At 48.8% G+C, this 19893-nt stretch overlaps 1 protein-coding gene across 2 annotated transcripts in view; it reads right to left on the reverse strand.

Annotated features, from left to right (window-relative positions):
* The window catches only part of LOXHD1 (lipoxygenase homology PLAT domains 1), a 149584-nt gene that overhangs the window by 87212 nt on the left and 42479 nt on the right, over positions 1-19893 (reverse strand). For both annotated transcript variants that reach the window (XM_045065773.1, XM_045065772.1), the window contains exons 6-12: positions 19256-19404; positions 9958-10081; positions 7387-7637; positions 6219-6354; positions 5486-5646; positions 4396-4482; positions 3827-3962 (exon numbers count right to left, since the gene is read on the reverse strand). In XM_045065773.1, the coding sequence (XP_044921708.1) occupies positions 3827-3962; positions 4396-4482; positions 5486-5646; positions 6219-6354; positions 7387-7637; positions 9958-10081; positions 19256-19404 (1044 nt within the window). The remainder of the gene's footprint in view (positions 1-3826; positions 3963-4395; positions 4483-5485; positions 5647-6218; positions 6355-7386; positions 7638-9957; positions 10082-19255; positions 19405-19893) is intronic.

The raw sequence follows: 19893 nt of genomic DNA on the forward strand, positions 1-19893 counted from the left end.
GTTTAAAATGTGACATGCACGTTTACCCATGTAGCTTACAGACACACTCTTTCTCCCCACCCTTCCTACCACCGTCTCTCCTTGTCTGTCAGATCCCTACTCAGAGAAGACCTAGCTTAAATGGCACCTCACCTGAAGGTTCTCCCAAAGTGTGGGCAGAAAGCTCATCTGGCCACAGAGTCTCGACACCATTCTTTCACTGAGTCCGACCGGAGCCACCTTCAAAATAGCTCTTGAATTTACCCTCTTTCTAGTCTATTAATTCTTGCTCACTTTGAGTACCTCTTCTCCCCCCTTGATGACTTCTTTTTTTTTTTTTTTAAGATTCCATCCATTTATTTGATAGACAGAGATCCCAAGTAGGCAGAGAGAGAGGGGAGGAAGCAGGTTCCCTGCTGAGCAGAGAGCCTGATGTGGGGCTCGATCCCAGAACCCTGAGACCATGACCTGAGCAGAAGGCAGAGGCTCCAACCCACTGAGCCACCCAAGCACCCCCCACCCCCATTGATGACTTCTTATAGGTTTGCCTCTAAGATCCATCCTCCACACACCCATGAGTCAGGCCAGGAGAAATGTTGGGGAGAAGGAGCTAGAAGGAGTTGCAGGATGGAGCGGAGTGTCACCAAGGTCATGAGAGGGCTGGGGGGCAGAAGCCTGAGCCAGGGGTGGGGTGCATCACTCATTCATGGGATGATCCGAGGAAGGTACTGGGACCAGGATGTGGATGAGGGGATTTTCCATTCAATCACTGGAAGGAGTAGGACAGAGGCTCTGAAGTCTTGATGTGCAAAAAAATTACTTGGTATGCTTGATAAAAATGCAGATTATCAGGGATAGCTCTCAAAGAATCTAATCAATGTCTCTGGGATGCAGCCAAATTATGTCCCCCACGCCCCCATCCATATGTTCAAGTCCTAACCCAGGGTGCCTGGGGGACTCAGTTAGTTAAGCATCAGCCTTTGGCTCAGGTCATGATCCCAGGGTCCTGGGAACAAGCCCTGCATCAGGTTCTTTGCTCAGCAGGGAGCTTGCTTCCCCCTCTCCCTCAGCCTGCTGCTCCACCTACTTGTGCTCTCTCTCAGTCAAATAAATAAATAAAAATCTTTTTTTTTTTTTTTAAAGTCCTAACCCCCAGTATCTCAGAGATGATTAAGCTAAAATGAGATCCTATGGGTGCATCCTCATCCAATATGACATAAGAAGGGATTAGGACACAGAAAACAGGACACTTGGAGGGAAGACTGTGTGAGGACACAGCAAGAAGGCTGCCACCTACAAGCCAAGGAAAGAGGCCGCATAAGAACCCAAGCCTGATGACACATTGATCTTGGACTTCCAGCCTCTAGAACTGTGAGAAAATGAATTTCTGTTGTTTAAGCCTCCAGTCTGTGGTATTTTGTTATGGGAGCCCGAGCAGATTAAGAGACTGCCCTAGAACAATGGCAGGAGTTGGGGGTCTGGAGAATGACTGAGAGAAACATTATACCACCTTCAGTGGAAGGAAAAGTAACCAGAGGACACCAGAGATGGGATTGATCTGGAGCAGAGGCAACATCATGAGATGGCATGGGCCCGTGTCTGAGAGTGCAGAGGGAGTCTGGCAAAACCCCCCTCACCAGCCCCACAGTCTGTGAGGTGGGAAAACAGGTTTGGAGGTAAAGAACATCTTGGGCATTCTAAGTAAAAATGGTAGATTTCTTTCTGGAAAAACCTCACTAAAATGACAATACACAGGTATTTTCAGGACTTAACAAAAAAAAAAAAAAATAGGGACAAGTACAGATAATAGCAACAAGACTTGGGGAGTTTGACATCCCCTGGGAAAGTGATTAATGCCTTAGCAGCACCACTTAGAAATGCATGAGACAAATTCCTGAGTCTCACCCTGGACTTCCTGAGTCAGAAACCCTGGGCTTGAGGCCGTGTACTCCGTTGCCACAAGCTCTCTGGGTGATAATGCTCAGGGAAGTTTGAGGATCCCTGACTCACCAGACCAGAGAGAACCGATCGGAGTTATCACTTGTGAAATTTGAAAGCAAAGGCTGAGGAATGAAAGCACCAGGTAACTTCAGAAACAGGACATGAGGAGCTGAAGTCAAGAGAACTGGTTAGAAAGATCAAGGAAGCAGTTGGGTCCCAAGACCCCCTCCCCATTAGTTCACATCTGCAGGCTCTGTTCTGGCACACGAAGGGATAGATCTGACGAGAACAGGCGTGTTTCTGCCTCAGTGGGCTACATTGCTAAATCAAGTCTCAGTCTCGGGCAGAATCCTCTTACCTACCATGTTCCCAGGAAGATGGCTACCTTGCTGCCACAGAAAATAGTACACAATGTGAAAAGAGTATAGTCGCTGTGCACACAGGAGGCGGAAGACCTTGCTCTAGGTCTGACTCTGTCTCCAACTGTATAATCAGGACAAGAACTCCTCGTTTTCCCGAGTTGCATTAGGCTATTTTTTTATCTATCTATCTATCTATCTATCTATCTATTTATTTATTTATTTATTTAAAGGTTTCATTTCTTTATTTGACAGAGAGAGAGACACAGAGAAAGGGAACACAAGTAGGGGGAGTGGGAGAGGGAGAGGGAGAGGAAGAAGCAGAAGCAGACTTCCTACCGAGCAGGGACCCGATGTGGAGCTCAATCCCAGGACCCTGGGATCATGGCCTGAGCTGAGGCAGATGCTCAACAACTGAGCCACCCAGGCGCCTCTGCATTATGCTATTTTAAAGGCCTTCGAATGCAAATATGCTATGCTATGGTCACATTTTTAATTACAAACGAAGAAGCATCAAGCAGATAACAGAAAGTGCTCATCACCAGCATTGCCTAATTAGATGACTAGATGGTGCGATCTCTTAACAGATATTTGCCATGTGGAGTTTCTATGTTTTTGAGTATTTACTTCTATTTAAATCATTTCAACAAATACACACAGAGCTTCTACTGGATGTACAAATGTCTGAGGAGTGACGCTTTCCAAATATTGAGAAGAGCTACTAGAATGATGAATGACATTGTTTTCTATATATTCTTAACTCTTGGTAATTTTGTGGTATTACTATATGATTTAAAAATTAGGACTGCCACAGTGATAGCAAATGGGTTGATTATCTTAAGTGCCAGTTCTGATCAATTGCTAATGTCTGCTTAGATCAACTGCAAATGTCTGCTTAGATCAATTGCTAATGTCTGCTTAGAGTGCCCTGTAGGGAGCTTTGAAACTCATTTCAGACTCAGTGAGAGAGAAGGCTGTGATTGCTCAGTAATGTCTGCCAGAGCAAAGGACAGGACATGTGCTGTGCCTCACTCTCTTCTGCCGCTATAATCTAGAGGCAAAAATGATCTCCCTTTACCCCTGAGAATGTGCAAACTGGACCCTAGATTAAAAGCTTAGTTCCTCTCCTATGAGCCTTAAATAGACACAGAGGACTCATCCGGGGCCGCCAATCATGGCTTCTGGATACAGTCTTCCTTTTGGGGAGACTCTTGTGCATAATTTGAAGAGAATATTTCTTTACTGTTAGGAAGGCTGTGGAGAAGCACTGCTTGGAGAGGATCCTTCTCATCCCCTCACCCACCTGAAGAGCCATAAATGTTGCCTTCCTTCCCCACACCCACCACCACAGAGCTCTGGCATCCTGCCTTAGAGATTCCCACAAGCCAGTCAGAAGGCTGGGAATTTTCTAACTCCATGCTGGCATGTGGAGGGGGTGTGATGAGCGACAGCAGATGAGACCATCCACTCATGGGCTGGACCCCCACGCACACGCCAACTAGGAGTTCCACCGCCTCGCCAGGGATGGAGAACTGCTCAGTACTTACTGCCCATTATCCTCCGCACGGTCGGGCCCTCGGCGGTCATTTCTCTCACGATCTCATTGTCATCCTCATTGGCATCCAGCCAGCGATTACAGTTGAAGTTATACTTGTCCTTGGTCAGAGTGTTCACCAGGGTCATCTGGAATGAAGTACTGGGGTGAGCAAGAGGGTGGACCAGAGATCTATCACACCTTGGGGTCACCATTCTGCTATCTCATCCAAGGGAGGCCAAGGCCATCCCATTGAGATGTCTCTTGTGGAAGGTGGTCCAGATTTCACATCTATCCCTCTCGCTCCCTGGAAACCCATGCTTGCCTAGCAGCCAGGCAACTGGGGGAGAAGGTAAGTCTCCTGAACACCTGAGCATTTTCTCAGTCAAATTTGGAGGCCCTCTCCCCATCAGGAAGTCCCCATGTCTTAGGTCCAAATTTGGGTCTCACCGTGAGACCCATGCTTACCCACCCCCACTCCCAATGGACACAAAGGCAAACTTAGGTGACATGGTCATTAGAAAGGGACCATACAGGTTCCTCTCCCATGCACCTCCCAAACCTCAGGATGGCACACCTCACCCTTTCTAAATGCCATCCAGAACCAGGGCTCCTTCTGTCATGCCATGCCCGAATCTTGTAAAACCTGCCAAGATCTGGGAGCTCAATCTACAGGGAGAAATGACAAGGTTTGGGTGAACATAGTCAAGTGAATTGTGTTTATCTCACAGCTGACCCCTTCCCAGGAGGGCACCCGCTCTGGGCCAAGTCTTCAGCAGTGAGGATGGCTTTGCTCCAGGCTGCTCTCGTAGACTGTATTCTCTCATGCCCTGGCAACCAAGGGCACATGAGGGCGAGAGAGCTGTGTAGCGCCCAGGTTCAGTCTGGCCTGGCGAAACTGAACAAAAATAACTGACCCACAGTAGGATCCAGAATAAAGAAAATCTTCCAAGCAATAAACTCCAAGTAACAAAATCCATTCGGCAACCCTGCAAATTAGCACAGGTCCACAGCCCCAGGACCCCACTGGGCACTAAAACAGACAAAAAGATCAATACAGCAGTCGTGCCCTTTCCCTAGGGGCCTGCAGTCTAGCCGGGAAGACAAATACATGAAGAGCAATGAAGTGAGTGTGTAGCAGAAGCAGCAGTGGGGTGCTCTGGGAAGACAGCTGAAAATTACAAATCATTCTCACCTAAAGGTCAGAGCACACTTCTGTTGGCAAAACAAGCCTTGCTCTAGTTATATACACATCAGAAATTTAAAGCTAAATTTCTTTTAAAATATTCTACTATTTATACTTTCCTCTCAATTTGCTACTCACTCTCTAATTCAGTTCAGATCAGGCAGTTTGACACTAATGTGCTCAGGGTCTCTGTTCTACAATGATTCCCCAGGTTTCTAGGCTCCTGAAGAAAATTCTATACCTGCTTCTTTCTCCCAGGCTTGGTTCTGAAGTGTTTGATTCAGAAGAAGGGCCAGACCAAAAGCGGATGCCTTTCAATCAATAGATCACTCTGGTACCCTTGCAGGGGCCTGAATTTTGTGTAGCACCCGCTTGTCTTAAAACGTGATTCAAAATCTGGCTTAGAAAACCATCCTCATCACAAATACCTCTTACATCCCTTCCTCCTTCCTCCTCCCTCCCGCCCTCATTACACTTCCTTCCTACCCTAAATTTCTCGATTATGCCCGGTTTGAACCACTTGTTGTTGGGATTCAGGAGAATCTCGTCCGTCCGCCCCTTTTGCCCATAAATCTGGATGAAGATGGGAGAATTGGTACCAGCTTTCTTCAAATCGGTTGTCCAGACCCACAGGGACCAAGGGAATTCTGCAAAGACACGGCAAGTTGTCCCATAAAGACTTCAAGAGTACAGAGTTTTTATGTTACCAGTGGGGGAAGAGAAGCAAATCAAAGGTGTTTAGGACTGAAGCGCAGACCATGCACAGGTGTGGCACACTCTCAGTAACCCATTCTAACAGGTGCCAATATTAGGGAGCCCAGGATTCTTTGCTGCTTGAAAAAGGGTATCTCAATGATCCTTTTAATGGCAAAAGCCTATAGTATGTTTTAAATAGGAAAAAGAGTTGACTCCCTGCGCCCTGTGTATATTCAGAGTGCGCTATGTTGAACCATTCCGTTCACCTTCTAGCCCATCACAGCAGGTTATTCAGTTTGGGGGTCATGGGGGTGCTGGCCATGGTGCTGACTGTGTAACTCTTGTGTGGCCTGTACCTTGGAGAGATGGGCTTCCTGCGGGGCCCATTCCCTTCCTCTTTAGAAGAGAACTGAGAAGCAGAAGTGCACTCCTTCACAGCAGAGCTCTTGCCCAGGGGGCTGACATCCTGGCCTCTGCTGGCCCTGTCTGGGAGGACACCAGCCTCTGGGTCCTCACCACCTACTTTTCAGCCTCTTCTTCCTGAGAGACACCATCTCGTAGAGCTGCCTCTCAATCAGCCCATCCACCTTCTTCTCATCCAACCAGTTGCGGCAAAGGAAGGTCTGCTGGATGCCGGTGAAGGGGCACAGAATCACCACCTGCAAGGGGGTGTGGTGCAGATCATGAGTCTCCTGCAGCAGGTGCCCTGGTTGGGACCTCCTGACAATGTTTGACAACCTCTTCATGCTAAGGTGGTCTACATTAGGATTCTCAGGGAATGGCACTTTTCTTCCTGTTGCTGGTCCCATTAAGTCTTAGATCAAGAAATACCTCCTCCAAGGAGTCTTCCCAAGTAGCTATCATCCATCCTCCAATTTATCAGCCCAAATCTCAAATTCTTCCCCCTACACACAACACTCTCTTTGAACACTGTATTTCTTTATGCATATCATAAAAATCTCAGTCCAAACCAGATGAACTAGTATACTAAATTAATTCCCTTTATTTGTCTGTAGAAAAAAGGTTGATCACATAAAAAGGAATGAGTATCTGGAATATAACACAAAAATAAACAACTTTCTTCTGGGCTTGAACCCATTCAAACCTCTTTCCCATGCTTTCTCTACTCTACTCACATTCTCAGCTCATGGTTTTAGAACTCAGAAGTGCACCCCGCCTAGGTCACTCACTCACTCACATCAGGTATATCCAAAGGAATGTTCTTGTGACTACAAAATTTTCTATCAGCCAAGAATTGACTATTCACTCTGCTAGATTCTCAGCTTTACCTTCTTTTTAATCTCGGGACTCTGGGATCATGACCTGAGCTGAAGGCAGACGCTTAACTGTGTGAGCCACCCAGGAGACCCCAAAATACTTGTTGACTGAGAGATTTATAAGCTGAAGTGAAACAACACCAAGAATCAGGACAGTTTATAACTACCAGCTAGCACCTGCGTTTGGCCTTTGGATGCATACATAGAATAGCCCTCATCCCTGACCATAAGCAAAACAAGGTGAATGGTCACATTATCAACCCAACTGCCCAATGAAAGGGCCTGTCCATGTGCTCTGACACTGGTCCAAAGTAAGTAGGAAGCAGGAAGCAGGTCAGCGTTTGTACTTGGCAAATTAAAGAAGAGGGGTTGAATCAGGAAAGGTCTCCCCCACCCCCGGGGAGCATCCCTTACCTTCTCACAGTACCAGCCTCTGTTGACACCCACATTGCCGTGCCCGATGGAGACCCGACTCAGGGGACTGAGAAGGACAGCCAGCTCGATGTTGAAGATGTCTGTGCGGCCACGGTCAAACACACCGCCTTCCAGGAAGATTTTCCCACTGTTCTTATTCCCTCTGGCCCCATACATGACCAGGTAGATTTTGGATTTGGTCCCAGCCCCCCGGACATCCCCAGTGAAGACGGTGACCACATACGAGATAGCTGGTGTAGAAGCCACAGGGGAGGAGAAAGTGCCAGCTGGTTACAAAATCCATACCCCACCCCCCACTGGCTCCAGCCTCCCTAGGCCCTCCCTCCTCCATACATCCTCAACACCCCCTGCCTCCTGCCCCAGATGACATCCAGTGCCCCTCTCCGCTTCATGTTATCTTTTTCAGAGTTTGTGTGTCCATGCATCTGAGTTCCAGAATAAACTGCAGGGATTACTCTGAGAAGCTGCCAGCCCTGATTACAAGAACTAACAAAGAGAAGGCAGGATTTGAGTTGGCTGAGAATAGTACTTGCTATTAACATTAATTACCATGTGCCTATTATTAATAGCTGCCGGATGAATTCTGTTATGTCTGATTTAATTATAACAGCCAACTCCATTAATGGAGATTTATATCCGGGGCTATCTGATTCATTTTGTTCGGTCTTTTGCTCGTAACTGAAAAAAGACAACTTTTAATAGAGGGCACTAGTGTCCTCCTTGGCTACCTGACGTGGTGGGAGGAGGGAAGAATGAGGGAAGGAGAGAACACTGTAGTTGGGCCCTGTGGGGTTTTGGTCACTCAGGAGGCAAGATGAGGACATGAAGTTCTGGGCAAGCACCAGCAAAGGACAATTAAGCTCTGGGATGGGGCTGAGGAAGAGGAAACACTGAAGACAAGCATCTGGACAGGAAATCTGCTAAGGTCTGGCCTCCCTTCATGATGTTCTGGAGTCGAAGGCAATGGCCCTTTAGTCCTTGTTAGTTCTCCCGAGCCTGCACACAGCCCTCCACCCGACCCCCAGGCCCACCCTTAGCCCCAGAGCCCAGGGAAATGAAAATCCCAGCTTTTCTTTGGAGCTAGCACGTGCGGCTTCGCGGATGCCTCCCTCATTTAGACATTTACGCCCTCCTCTGTCCATCAAACGCTGACTGAGTGCTTACTACCTGCAAGGCCTCAGGGAGACTATGAAGATGGGGAAGGTGGCCCTGCCCTCAAAGAGGGGGTCTCCAGCTCCACTTCTCCAAAACACACAGACCCGGGATGTCCGCCTATGGCCCAAGCTACCAGCCATCCCCAGCCCTTGGCGGTCATTTCTTCTGCTCCTCTACCCCTGGGGACAAGGAAGAGTAACATGGTTAAGGGGGTCATAGCAGACCCACTCTGGTATCTGTTTTTAAGTAAATACTTTGCAAGCCTCAGTTACAAATGATGTGTGAGGCTGAAAGGTGTTGGAGCAGGGGCACCCTGGATTTCCTGAGAGCAGTCATAGTAAAGGGCAAAGGAAGGGCATGTCCTACCCACACGAAGGAGGGAGGACTCCAAGGGAGTGGCGGGCAGCACAGAGAAGAAGAGAAATGGCATCATAGTCTGAGGAGAAAGATGTTCTAAAGATAAAGAGAGAGAAAGAGTAAGGCCAGCAGGGAGGGGAGGGGAAGGCATGTCTGAGGTAGGGGAGGAGAGTGCAGGGAAGCTGAGCAGAAGACAGGTAGATGAGGAGGAAAGGGGGTAACTGGGCATAGGTTCAGGAAAGAGGGACAAGTGTATGGATGAGGCGGAGGGGGATGGGTGGGGAGGTGGAAGTGGGGAGATAAGATGCTAAAAGATGCTCCCGAGAGCTGGAGCTGCACTGTGGGCAGTTTGCACATGGTTCCCCAGAACCTGGACATATTCTCTGTGCAGTGGAGGGCAACAGGAGGCTTTGTAGCAGAGCACGTTCTCAGGTGTGCACATTCACAACCCTGACTTGCTCAAACATCCACGACCTCCCATGCAGGGAGTTGCAGGTTTTCTGTGGAGTTCATACAGGGTAGAGATTTAGGTGGCAGATCAAATCCTGGATCTGTCACTTATCAGTTGTGACCTTGGACAGGTCTCTTAACAGCTATGTGACTCAGTTTGCTCATCTGTGAAATGGGAGCATTAACAGTTCCTATGCTATAGTCACTGTGAGGATTAAAGGAGCTGAAGTGGGTCAGGTGCCTAGCAGAGGGCCCGGCGTATAGTAAGCACTCAAGAGTAGGAGGAGTTGAGGGCCAATCAATATCCTCATAAACGTCTGATGGAATAGGAGTCCCCATCCCGGCTATATGCAGTGGATAACCTCTTTTGCCCTGGGACGTTAGTATTTGCTCAGGGGCATCTCCCCACTTCCTCTGGCATCAGCAGAGCCCCAGGTTCCAGCCCAAAGGGACAGAAGACTTTCAAGAGCAGGAGGAGTGGCTGGCTCCCACTCAATCGCCAGCCTCCAGGCCCATGCACAAGATCAAGGAGCCTCGGGCAGAAACCGAAGTGTCAGCCAGTTGGGCCTCCCCTTTCTTCAGTTCTACCTGTGGTCTCAGCTCCGCCCACTAAGATATCCCTTTGGATTTTGCCGTCATCTTCGTCCAAGGCCAGCCAGCGGTTAAGAGGGAAGTCATATTTCCTTTTGTTCCCAATATCTTCAATGATAATCTGGGAAGAAGCAGAGAGGGAGGGGATGACCAGGGTCATGGAGGGCTCACCTGGTGATCGAATCCCTCCACCACCTGGGTGAATTCTGAGAATACACTCTCGGGATGCCTGGATGGCTCAGTCAGTTAAGCGTTTGCCTTCAGCTAAAGTCACGATCCCGGGGTCCTGAGATCGAGTGCCGCATCGGGCTCCTTGCTCAGCGGAGAGTCTGCTTCTCCCTCTGCCTGCTGCTTCCCCTACTTGTGCTCTCTCTCTCCCTTTCTGAAAAACAAATAAAACTTAAGAAAAAAAAGAGAGAGAGAGAGAGAGAGAATACACTCCCACCTTCTTAGTGGCCCTTCAAAGCTTCTCACAAGGACACACCTGGCACAAAGCACTGAGAGGCATGTGACGATGACTGGCAATGATTTCCCACTTGAACAACTGAATCACTCTTCCCTCTTCCGCTGCAGATCGTTTAAAAAACTGAATGCAGGAAATCTGGCAGGATGTAGCCTGTGAGACCCGAGCGTGAAGCCAAGATTTACAGACTTCAACAAGAGCATCACCTTCCCCACCTGCTGAAGGTTGGGACCCTAACCTTCTTAATGAGAAGCAGAGTCCATGCAAGGAGAACTATGAGCCCTAAATCAGGCACACAGAATCCTGAGATCTGGTGATGAGGTCAGAAAACACCAGCCATGGACAGGGAGGCTAATGGAATCAGCCATCTACGAAGCTTCCTCCAGGGCACTCACAAGGTGAGGTAGGCTTGTGAGGCTGCAGATAAGGGGTGGGGGTGGGGCGTCTTTCAGAGTTTACCAGGAGCCGAGGGACCTTCCCAAATGTCCCAGGAACCCAACTGAAAACCCACTCTAAGATAAGCAGATTGGTCCATCACTAGAACATGCCCTCCATTCATAGCACTGTGCAGGGTAAGTAGACATGTCTGCCCAGGTGGTCCCAAGACTGCCCAAGAGAGAGGGGCTCTGATTTCAATGAAAAACTCATTGCCTAATATCGAAGTGTCTGTGGTGTGCTGCCTATGTCATCTCACCTTGTTTTAATTCCGTGTTCATTAGAGAAACTTCTGGGCCAAGCACAGTCTTCCTGAGGACACAACCCATTGAGGGGAACCAATGGCCTGAGTGAGTGATTAGAAGCCACTGTCCTACCAGGCTTCTCTCCTCCGATAAATCAACATTCCAGCTTTGGTTTATAAATCAGGCCCTTGTGAGTTTGGTTGGTGTGAGTCACCCTTCAGAACCTGCCAATTTGATTGTACTCTCAAGCTGAGTGCCTGGAGACCACGGTGGCACAGCCCAGAGAGACTTCTGCCACTGAAGTCCAGCCTCTCCCAACTCTCCTGTCTGCACATTTCTCTGTGGCTTTCATCTCCATGTTAGGGCGAGTCTGGGGAGTCAATGACAAAGGTCTGAGGCTTCAGCCTGCCTCCTATCCCCCTTACTCTGACACTCACAGAGCTGGAAAAGCAAAGTGAAGGAAGATAGAACCTAGTTTATCAGATAGGCTGTCAAGTCTACTAATAAACCTAGATGTACAGCTTCACCATCTCTGGATTTAAATGTTCACACAGACAAGTGTGCCAGCCACGGTTTCGGGAGCCAGAGCAGCACCCTCCCAGCCCATGGAGCTGTCATCAATAAGGGCCTTCTACTGGCCTGGTGTCTGATGGAAATTCCTGACCTGAGCAGGTCAGCTAGTCTGAAAAATGGAACGGGCACCATTTAACACCTCTCCAGGACAAAACTAGCTGAATCACAAAGGAAAGAGGTGATATTTGAAACATAAATTTTTGAATAACAACCAAGATGTTAAAACTAGAGTCTCCAAAAATACTGAATACAAAGAAAGGCCGAGAGAGAAGATACAGATTTAAGTACTGGTACAGAAAGTATAAAAGTCCGTGGACAGTTCTAAAAATTTTCCAGGTGCGTATTACAATGTGGAAACAATCCTCTATGAAAATTCGTGGCCGCCAGGTCTGCAGGATGAAGCTGGAGGAGGCTGGCTCCCTGAGAGCCAAATATCTGGGAGCACTTCACAGCGGGAAGGAAATGACCAATGTATGGAGAGACTAGCCAGGGAGAGGGGGCACAGCTTCTCCCAAAGGCATTTCTGGCCTCTGCTGATGCCTTATGACAGGGTCCTGGCTGACTCCTGCCCACTCTTGCTCAGAAGGGCATACCCAAGGGTCCCTTCTAAGGGAGGAGGGGGCAGCTTTCCCATTTCTGTTCATCACCTGCCCAGACACCTCTGAGTTTTCAAGGCGTTACTTGGAAGAATTCAGGATATCTCAGGAATGCTTTTTTTTAACAGAAGAAAATGTCTGTCGGTGTTCCTACCAGAGCGTGGCTTCACGGATTCTGTTGTTAAGGCAGAGAATGTTGTAGAAGACTGGGGAGATAGAAATCCCCTTCCCCATGACTGAGAGAAGCACATGCCTAGAGAGAGAGAGAGAGAAAGAGAGAGAGTGTGTGTGTGTGTGTGTGTGTGTGTGTCTGTGAGAGAGAGAGAGAGAGAGAGACAGTCGGACAGACAGAAACAATGACCAAATAAAAAACAAGAATGTTATCTCCTGGGGCCATACCCTCCCTCAGAAGACAAGCCCACGGGCAGGGCTTGCCTTCTCAGAGGCAAGAGGGAAAGCTGGGCTCACGAGCCCCTGGGGAGGTGAGGCCTGTCCGTGCTGGAGCCCACTGTCTTCAGCAGCACCAAGGACACAGCGGAGTCATAAGGTGAGACCAGCCAATAGGGAAAGTCCCACTGTCCCGAAGGAGAAGAGCGAAAGATGGAGCCGCCAAGCAGGGTCAGCTCTTCCCTGTTCTTTACTGCGGTTCACAGACACTCCCAAATGATCCAGGGCCTCGGGGCTTCCATTTTTGCACCCCCACTACCCCCCGGGGTAAACACATGTGGGTGAGCCCAGGGAGTGGGGCCTGGGGTCGGCAGCTTTTAGATGGATGTGGCGTGTCAGCTGTGATTCATAACTGCTCTCCCCGCTCTGTACTGGAATAACTTCCACCAATTTAATATGAACGTACTGGAACAGAGGCCTGTTCTGTGCAAAAGTGAACCCTCCCACACACACGGAGCAGCGTGAGGAGGGTGATGGGTCTCCTCACTCTCACGCACGTGCCAAGATGCCCAGGATTGGCACAATCACAGGGGGCTGAAGAAGGTTCCCGCTGTGTGCCAGCCACAACGGCCGGCAACGCACGTAAAACATGCCTCTGCTTTCCAGGAATTTTCAGTCTTCCCTTTAAAAATGCACATAGGTAATCCGGTAGAAGTGGCCCATGACCTGGGAGCAGCCGTCACCACCTCCCCAGAGCCACTGCTGAACTGTGGCTCCCTTTTAGAGTTCTAAAATTATAGGGCAAAGGACAGGTAAGTTTCGACACAGCAGAAAAAACGGAAGAAGACTTTCAGCGCTTATGAATTGACTTTCAAACAAATCTCAGCATCTAGGAGTTAGCAGGGAAGATCCGGGCTCGTGGAAGAGCAAGGGAGTATTCTATGGGGGAAACTGAGGCCCACCAAAGAAAGGTGAGATTTTGTTTCTGTCGTGAGGCTATCCCTCCCCTCAGGCTCGAGGTTTCTCAGTCATCATACTGAAAAACTCAGATAATATAAATAACTGTTCGTGTCAGCCTTCGAATGGTGACGCCCTAACATTCTCTTCCTCCGTACCTCCTCTTCTTTGAGCCCACCCATACCCCCCTACTCCCTCATCACCACCTCAGACCACTGCTCTACCTTGGCCAACAAAGACCTCTGATGGCTTATTATGATCAGATCTGCAGAGACCCGGCCCACACCCACCTCCCTAACTTACTTCCCACTTCTCAGTCTGCTGAACCCCATGCTCTGGCCCAGCGCTACTCCGCATCTGTGGCCCACACTCCAGCCCCTCCTCCTCTGTCCACAGGAGTCCTCCTCCCTGTCCCTCCAGGAAAAACCCTACCCAGGGGACCCCCCTGGTGCCCCGTGAGACACAGCTTACCCCCACAACCTTTGTTTGTACCTGACTCAAGACTTTTTATCTCCCGCTTTGCATTAAAGTCATGGTCATTCTGATTTCTGGTGTCCCCATCAGGAAATCTGGTCCGAACAACACTACTCTATTTGTGGGGATCCCAAGACAGAATGTTTGTTCACTGAAAGCTGGGCTCTCCCTGAAAGTTTGGGATATGATACCCTTATAGCAGAATAGGTATGATCATTTTAGGGACTTGACTTTTTTTTTTTTTTTTAAGATTTTATTTATTTATTTGACAGAGAGAGACACAGCGTGAGAGAGAACACAAGCAGGGGGAGTGGGAGAGGGAGAAGCAGGCTTCCCACTGAGCAGGGAGCCCGATGTGGGCTCGATCCCAGAACCCTGGGATCTTGACCCGAGCTTAAGGTAGCCGTTAATGACTGAGCCACCCAGGCACCCCTTGTCTTACTCTTTTAAGAAACAGAACGATGTTTATCATAACAACTGCAGTTGGCAGTCACATAAATGTTTGTTGACTGTTGAGTTTTAACTGGTAAGGGAAGGACAGACCGAGCTTCTTGCCATCCCTGAATTCGACTCCAGGGGCCTCTGTCTCCTTGTCCTACCAGGGCCGGCGGTGCAGGCTGTGCTAACACCCCCGGGAGCACCAGTGGCGATCTCCTCATCGGGACTAACACGTGACACTGTGGAGGGAGTCCCAGCTGCGAGTCCAGAGGACCTGGGGTATGGACAAGCCTGCCACTGAAGAGCCACAGGGCCTTGAGCCAATCTGTTTACTGCAGCAGATGGACCAAGGACAGGACCCGTTGGTGTGTGATGTTCCATCCTGTGACTGTGGCTCTTTCCAAGTGGTCTTTGAACCGCACTGACCATTTGAGTTGATCAAAATTGCGGACTAACCAGACATGGAGGCCCAAGCCATGGGTAGGGGTAAGAGCTGGGGAAGGATGCCAGCGCCCCCAGCTCCGGGAGAGGCAGAGGCAGGGCAGAAGGGTGTGTGGGTCACCTTGAGGCTTCAGGTCACCCTGAAGCGCACCCTGTATACTTGAGAAGCACACGTGGGCAGATGACTAGAAGGGAGACCACCTATGAATGGGTCAATTATACTGGATTTTAGGTTTATCCCACCAAGCCCATAAAGGTAAACACCAAAAGAGAGGTTGTCATGCGAAGTCTAAGGCAAACAGCCTGGCAATTTCGAGGACCAGGAGCACTTGCTGTGCAAGTGTCAAATCTGGAGACACAGTCAGTTCAACAGCCCCTTTAACTGGCATCCCTGGGGAGCTGCGGGCCCGCAGGTCCGTCAGAGTGAGCGGAGGAGGGACAGCGCGACGCGAGAGGTGAGAGAGACAGGATGCTAGAGCTGGCTGTCCACGGCCTGATCACACAGTGCCTTTCCCTAGCCTCTGGCTGCTCACTTGCACCCACCGTGCCTGGGACTTAAAGTCCTCCTTCCTCCCTTCCTCAGGAAAATAGCAAGGAAATCCAGCACCCTCGCCCACAGAGGGCCGGAGGTGTCTTCTGTCTTATCCCCAGGAAGCATTCTGGTTTGGCTTAAGGTAGAGGAACAGGCTGCTAGGAGCTTTTCAGAAGGCAGCACACCTTGGAGGGGGACACCTGCCTTGGTACTGGGGTGGGGTTGGGGGTGGGGAGCAGGCACATGGGGCCCTGACCTCACCCCTGCACATGTGACAGCCGCAAAGAGAAGAATCGATCTCACGCTGAAAGTAGCCTGCTTGGCCTTCCGGTTCAAAATAGTGTCTGATTAGCAAATAAGGAAAGAAAGAAGAAGGGAGGGGGAAGGGCAGGAGGGAAGGTGGAAACATCATTCCAAAGAAAGAAAGGCAGAACTCTGCCAGGGGTCCCACACAGCATACAGTACCAGGATTCGGGAAAGTGGGCATGCTTCGTGGAGTACAAGAAGTTTTGGTCTTTATGAAATAGGACCACAGCAGGGCAAAAGATGGTATTAAAGGGAGCTAGACTCAATAAGGAAAGGTATCAAAACCAAAAGGCAGCAAATCCGTCAAGTTCTCACCATCCTGTGAGTCCTTTAACCAACTCCTGGGAATTTATCGTAAGAAATAATTCTAGATGTGTATAAAGATAAACTACAAGGATGTGTGTCACTGCGCTCTTTATAGTATGAGGAATGCTGAGGAAAGGGATGTTCAACAAAAGGGGGTCAGTTTCATAAATCATGGTATATCTGTGCACTGAAATACTAGAGCACTCATTAAAAAACTACATTGTAAAGACTTTCATGTCATTCTATTGAAATAACATGGGGATAACTGCAAGATCTATTTCCAAGTGGAAACAAAGCAGCTGTAAAACACTGTTAATGATGACGACATTTTATAAACAAAGATATATGTATAGAGATTCACAGAAAAATAGCTGGAGGGTATGCACCAAGATATGCAGACTGGTTATCTCTGGGTGGTAAAATCATGGTGGTTTAAGTTTATCTCATTTTTTGTTTATTTGTATTTCCTAACTTTTTACAATGAATATGCATCACTTTTTTAAGAAGAAAAAAATAATAGGAACATTCAGAATTAAAATGCACACTGACAGGAGAAAGGAATGGACCTGAGAGTTTGGAAGAGCCAGTCAATGGGGGGGTGGGGGAAGGCGACGGGGGTGCTCACAGGATGCAAAGCGCAGAGGAGGGAAGGAGTCCAAGGGAAGCAGAGAGCTTTACAAAGCAGAGAACCGAGATCCTCTAAATGGCGAATGGTGCTCCCAAAGAAGAGGCCAGAACAGATGCTATCCAGGCAAGAATCTGGTATATAATAGGAGATCTCTTTTCTGAGCTATAAATAAATAAATAAATTATAAATAAATAAATATCCTTTGCATCAAAGTAAAGCCGAATCATGTCCCTGAGAAATTAAAAACACAACCAAATAAAAGGAAGGAAGGAAAGAAGAGAGGCAGAGAGGGAAGAGGACGGGGTTCTAAATGCACCAACATAGTCCCCCTCTTCTCGATTTCTTATTATAAATATAAAGAATTATATATGCTTTATATTTCTATAAAGCATTCTGGCTGAAAAAATAAATAAATAAAACAGACAATCCTGAAAGAAACAAAAATCCCCTTGGCTTCGATACCAAATTTCAGAAGGCAATGGAATGAGATTTACAACATCTTAAAGGGAAAAAAGAAAAGGGAAAAAAACATGTTCTCACTCTGCCAAGCTGCCCTTTCCTTTGAGCATGAAGACAACAAAGGGGCCTGTTCTGGTGTGCAGATCTGCCACCTCGTTTGTGAAGTTTCTGAGGAGAGCATGTCGGGGTGAGTGGGCCCATGTGACCAAGAAGGAGCCTGACCTGGTGGTGGGGAGGAGGCGGGTGCAAAACCTTGTCAAGGCCACACTCAGTCCTGGGGTGCACCTAGCAGCTCTGTGCACTGGCCCTGGGTCTTCACCCAGACTGTCTTCCTTCCCAGGATGGAGGGACAGGGCTTTGAGGTACCCGCTCTGTGTGCCACCCCACCCCCACCCCTGCCTCCTCTCCCTTCTCCTCCCTGAAGACACAACTCTGCCTGTCCAGGCTACTTAGGGTTCTGGACTCCTGCCTCATTTCTTCTCCAATCCAAACAGCATTTAGCCTCCTGGAACCTTGTTCAGCACCAGGCTGGCTACTCTTAGGGCCAGGCAAGCCCCCTTCTTCCCAAAGGAACCTTGGCACCCCTCACTTCACCAACTCGTGCCCCAAGCCAGGCCAAGAGCCGGGGTGGTACCCTCGGGAACTATCCAGCCTAGTCAGGAGGAGTGTGGCAGACATGCGAGGATGCTCACTCAGCCCTTTCCCAAGCACCTTCTTCTTAGCCTACTTCTGCTACAAAGAATGGAAAGCCAGCCACTTGTCCTACTTTCTGCTGTAGCTAGAGCGGCCACACGACTCATTTCTGGCCCATGAAATGCAGGCAGAAAGCCCAAGGAGGGCAGTGTGTCTCTCAAAATAAAGCAATGCTTACCAGAAAAAAAGAAAATGGTTTTCTCCTTTGGTTTTTCCCGTTTTTTCCTGCCTGGAGCACAGATAAGATGGCTAGAGGTTCAGCAGCCATCATGTGATCATGAGGCAACAAGTGGGGAGTAGTTCAGGGATGAAAGCCACAGTGCCCAGGATAGTGACACAGCAAGAGAGCAGGGGCCTAAAAGCAGCTGCACCAGGCCCGAGCTGACAACATCTGGATTTTGTGTGAGATGCGAAAAAGAAGCCCCAGTTACGTAGCGCTGCTCTGCTGACATAAGAAGGTAATGAAGTTAAACACTAACAAAACCCCAGCTATTAGGCAGCCTCATTCTCTGTAGTCAAATTGTTATAAATCTGAGTGGTTTCTGTTTGAAGCAATAAGATCTTTCTCAAAATATTTTTCTAATATATATTCTACAATAACCTTTCCCTATCATTCTGCAATGTTCTGAAATATACTGATAGCCTCACGAAAGGGAATATATGCAAAGAGCTGGTAGCCCATATCTTCTGAGTCCCCACTGTAGTCCTCAATAGCCCTACGTAGTACAATGACTCTTTGTCTCTCTAATCTGCTGTAGGTTTAAAATTGCAGCCAAGAGTTTGCTAGAAGGGATTATAATGAGCACCAGGCTGAGAGGGAGTCTGAGGGGTCTTGCCTTCAAAATCAGGGCAAGGCAAGAGAGAACCAGGGGCATGAGCTCTCCCCACAAACTTTGAACCGGATATGTGTTAGCATCTCAGATGTCTTTTGGTTTTCTTCTGGATTCACACCTTTCTCTTGGGTTGGTAAGATTAGGAGGCACCAAAATGCAGATGTGGCATGGCAAGAGCCCAAGATAAATCACAAGAAAACTTAGGGTCTGATGAATGCCCTAAGCAGGCAGGGTTATAAACATTCATGGGAGGGAGAGGTTCTGGTGGGCCGGAGTCAGGGAGAGCTTGAGTCTTGAAGGGCGATCAGGCCCTGGCTACTTTGGGATGGGAGCCCCAGGCTTTCGGAGAAGGTGGTAACATGCACAGGGTCTGGGAGGCTGGGAGTCGGGCAGCATGGTTGGCCAGCAGGCTTAGGCAGAAGAGTGGAGACAGACCAAGAGAAGGAGGTTAGGGCTGAAATAGGCCCCCCGAAGAGCCAGAACTCCCCCTCCCAGGCAACAGAGAAAACAGACAGCCCACTGAACCTACCTTGGACAGGAACCAACCTGCAGACCCACCCTTGTTGTTGTGGCCAACATTGATCTTCATCAGCTGCCCCAGATCTGGAGCATCTAGCATGAACTTGTCTTCAGCCCCCCTTTCAAAGTTGTCCTTTTCATTTTCCAGCCGACGTTCCCCTGTAAACACACATGTAAGAAACTTACAAAGGAGACCAGAGGAAGAGGAAAAACCCACTTCTAAGCTTAATCATCGGCCCACTGGAGGGTGGTCTCAAAAGTCAACATGGTGGGCGGCGGTAGGAGGGGGGGACAGGGGTACGTAGGTACTTTTTGTACTTCCACTCCATTTTGCTCTGAACCTAAAGTCACTCAAACGATAATGTTACATTTTTCTTTTGAAGATGTTATTTATTTATTTGACAGAGAGAGAGATCACAAGTAGGCAGAGAGGCAGGTGGAGAGAGAAGAGGGGGGAAAGCAGGCTCTTTGCTGAGCAGAGAGCCCGATGTGGGGCTCTATCTCAGGACCCTGAGATCATGACCTGAGCTGAAGGCAGAGGCTTTAACCCACTGAGCCACCCAGGCGCCCCTGTTAAATTTTTTTAAGAAGTCAACACAGAGAGCTTTATCCTGAGATCTCCAGACTCTGTAAATCCCTCCAACCTCC

Source organism: Mustela putorius, unplaced genomic scaffold, assembly GCF_011764305.1.
Source record: "Mustela putorius furo isolate JIRA1106 unplaced genomic scaffold, ASM1176430v1.1 tig00003858_pilon_pilon_pilon, whole genome shotgun sequence".
NCBI classification, from domain to species: Eukaryota; Metazoa; Chordata; class Mammalia; order Carnivora; family Mustelidae; genus Mustela; species Mustela putorius.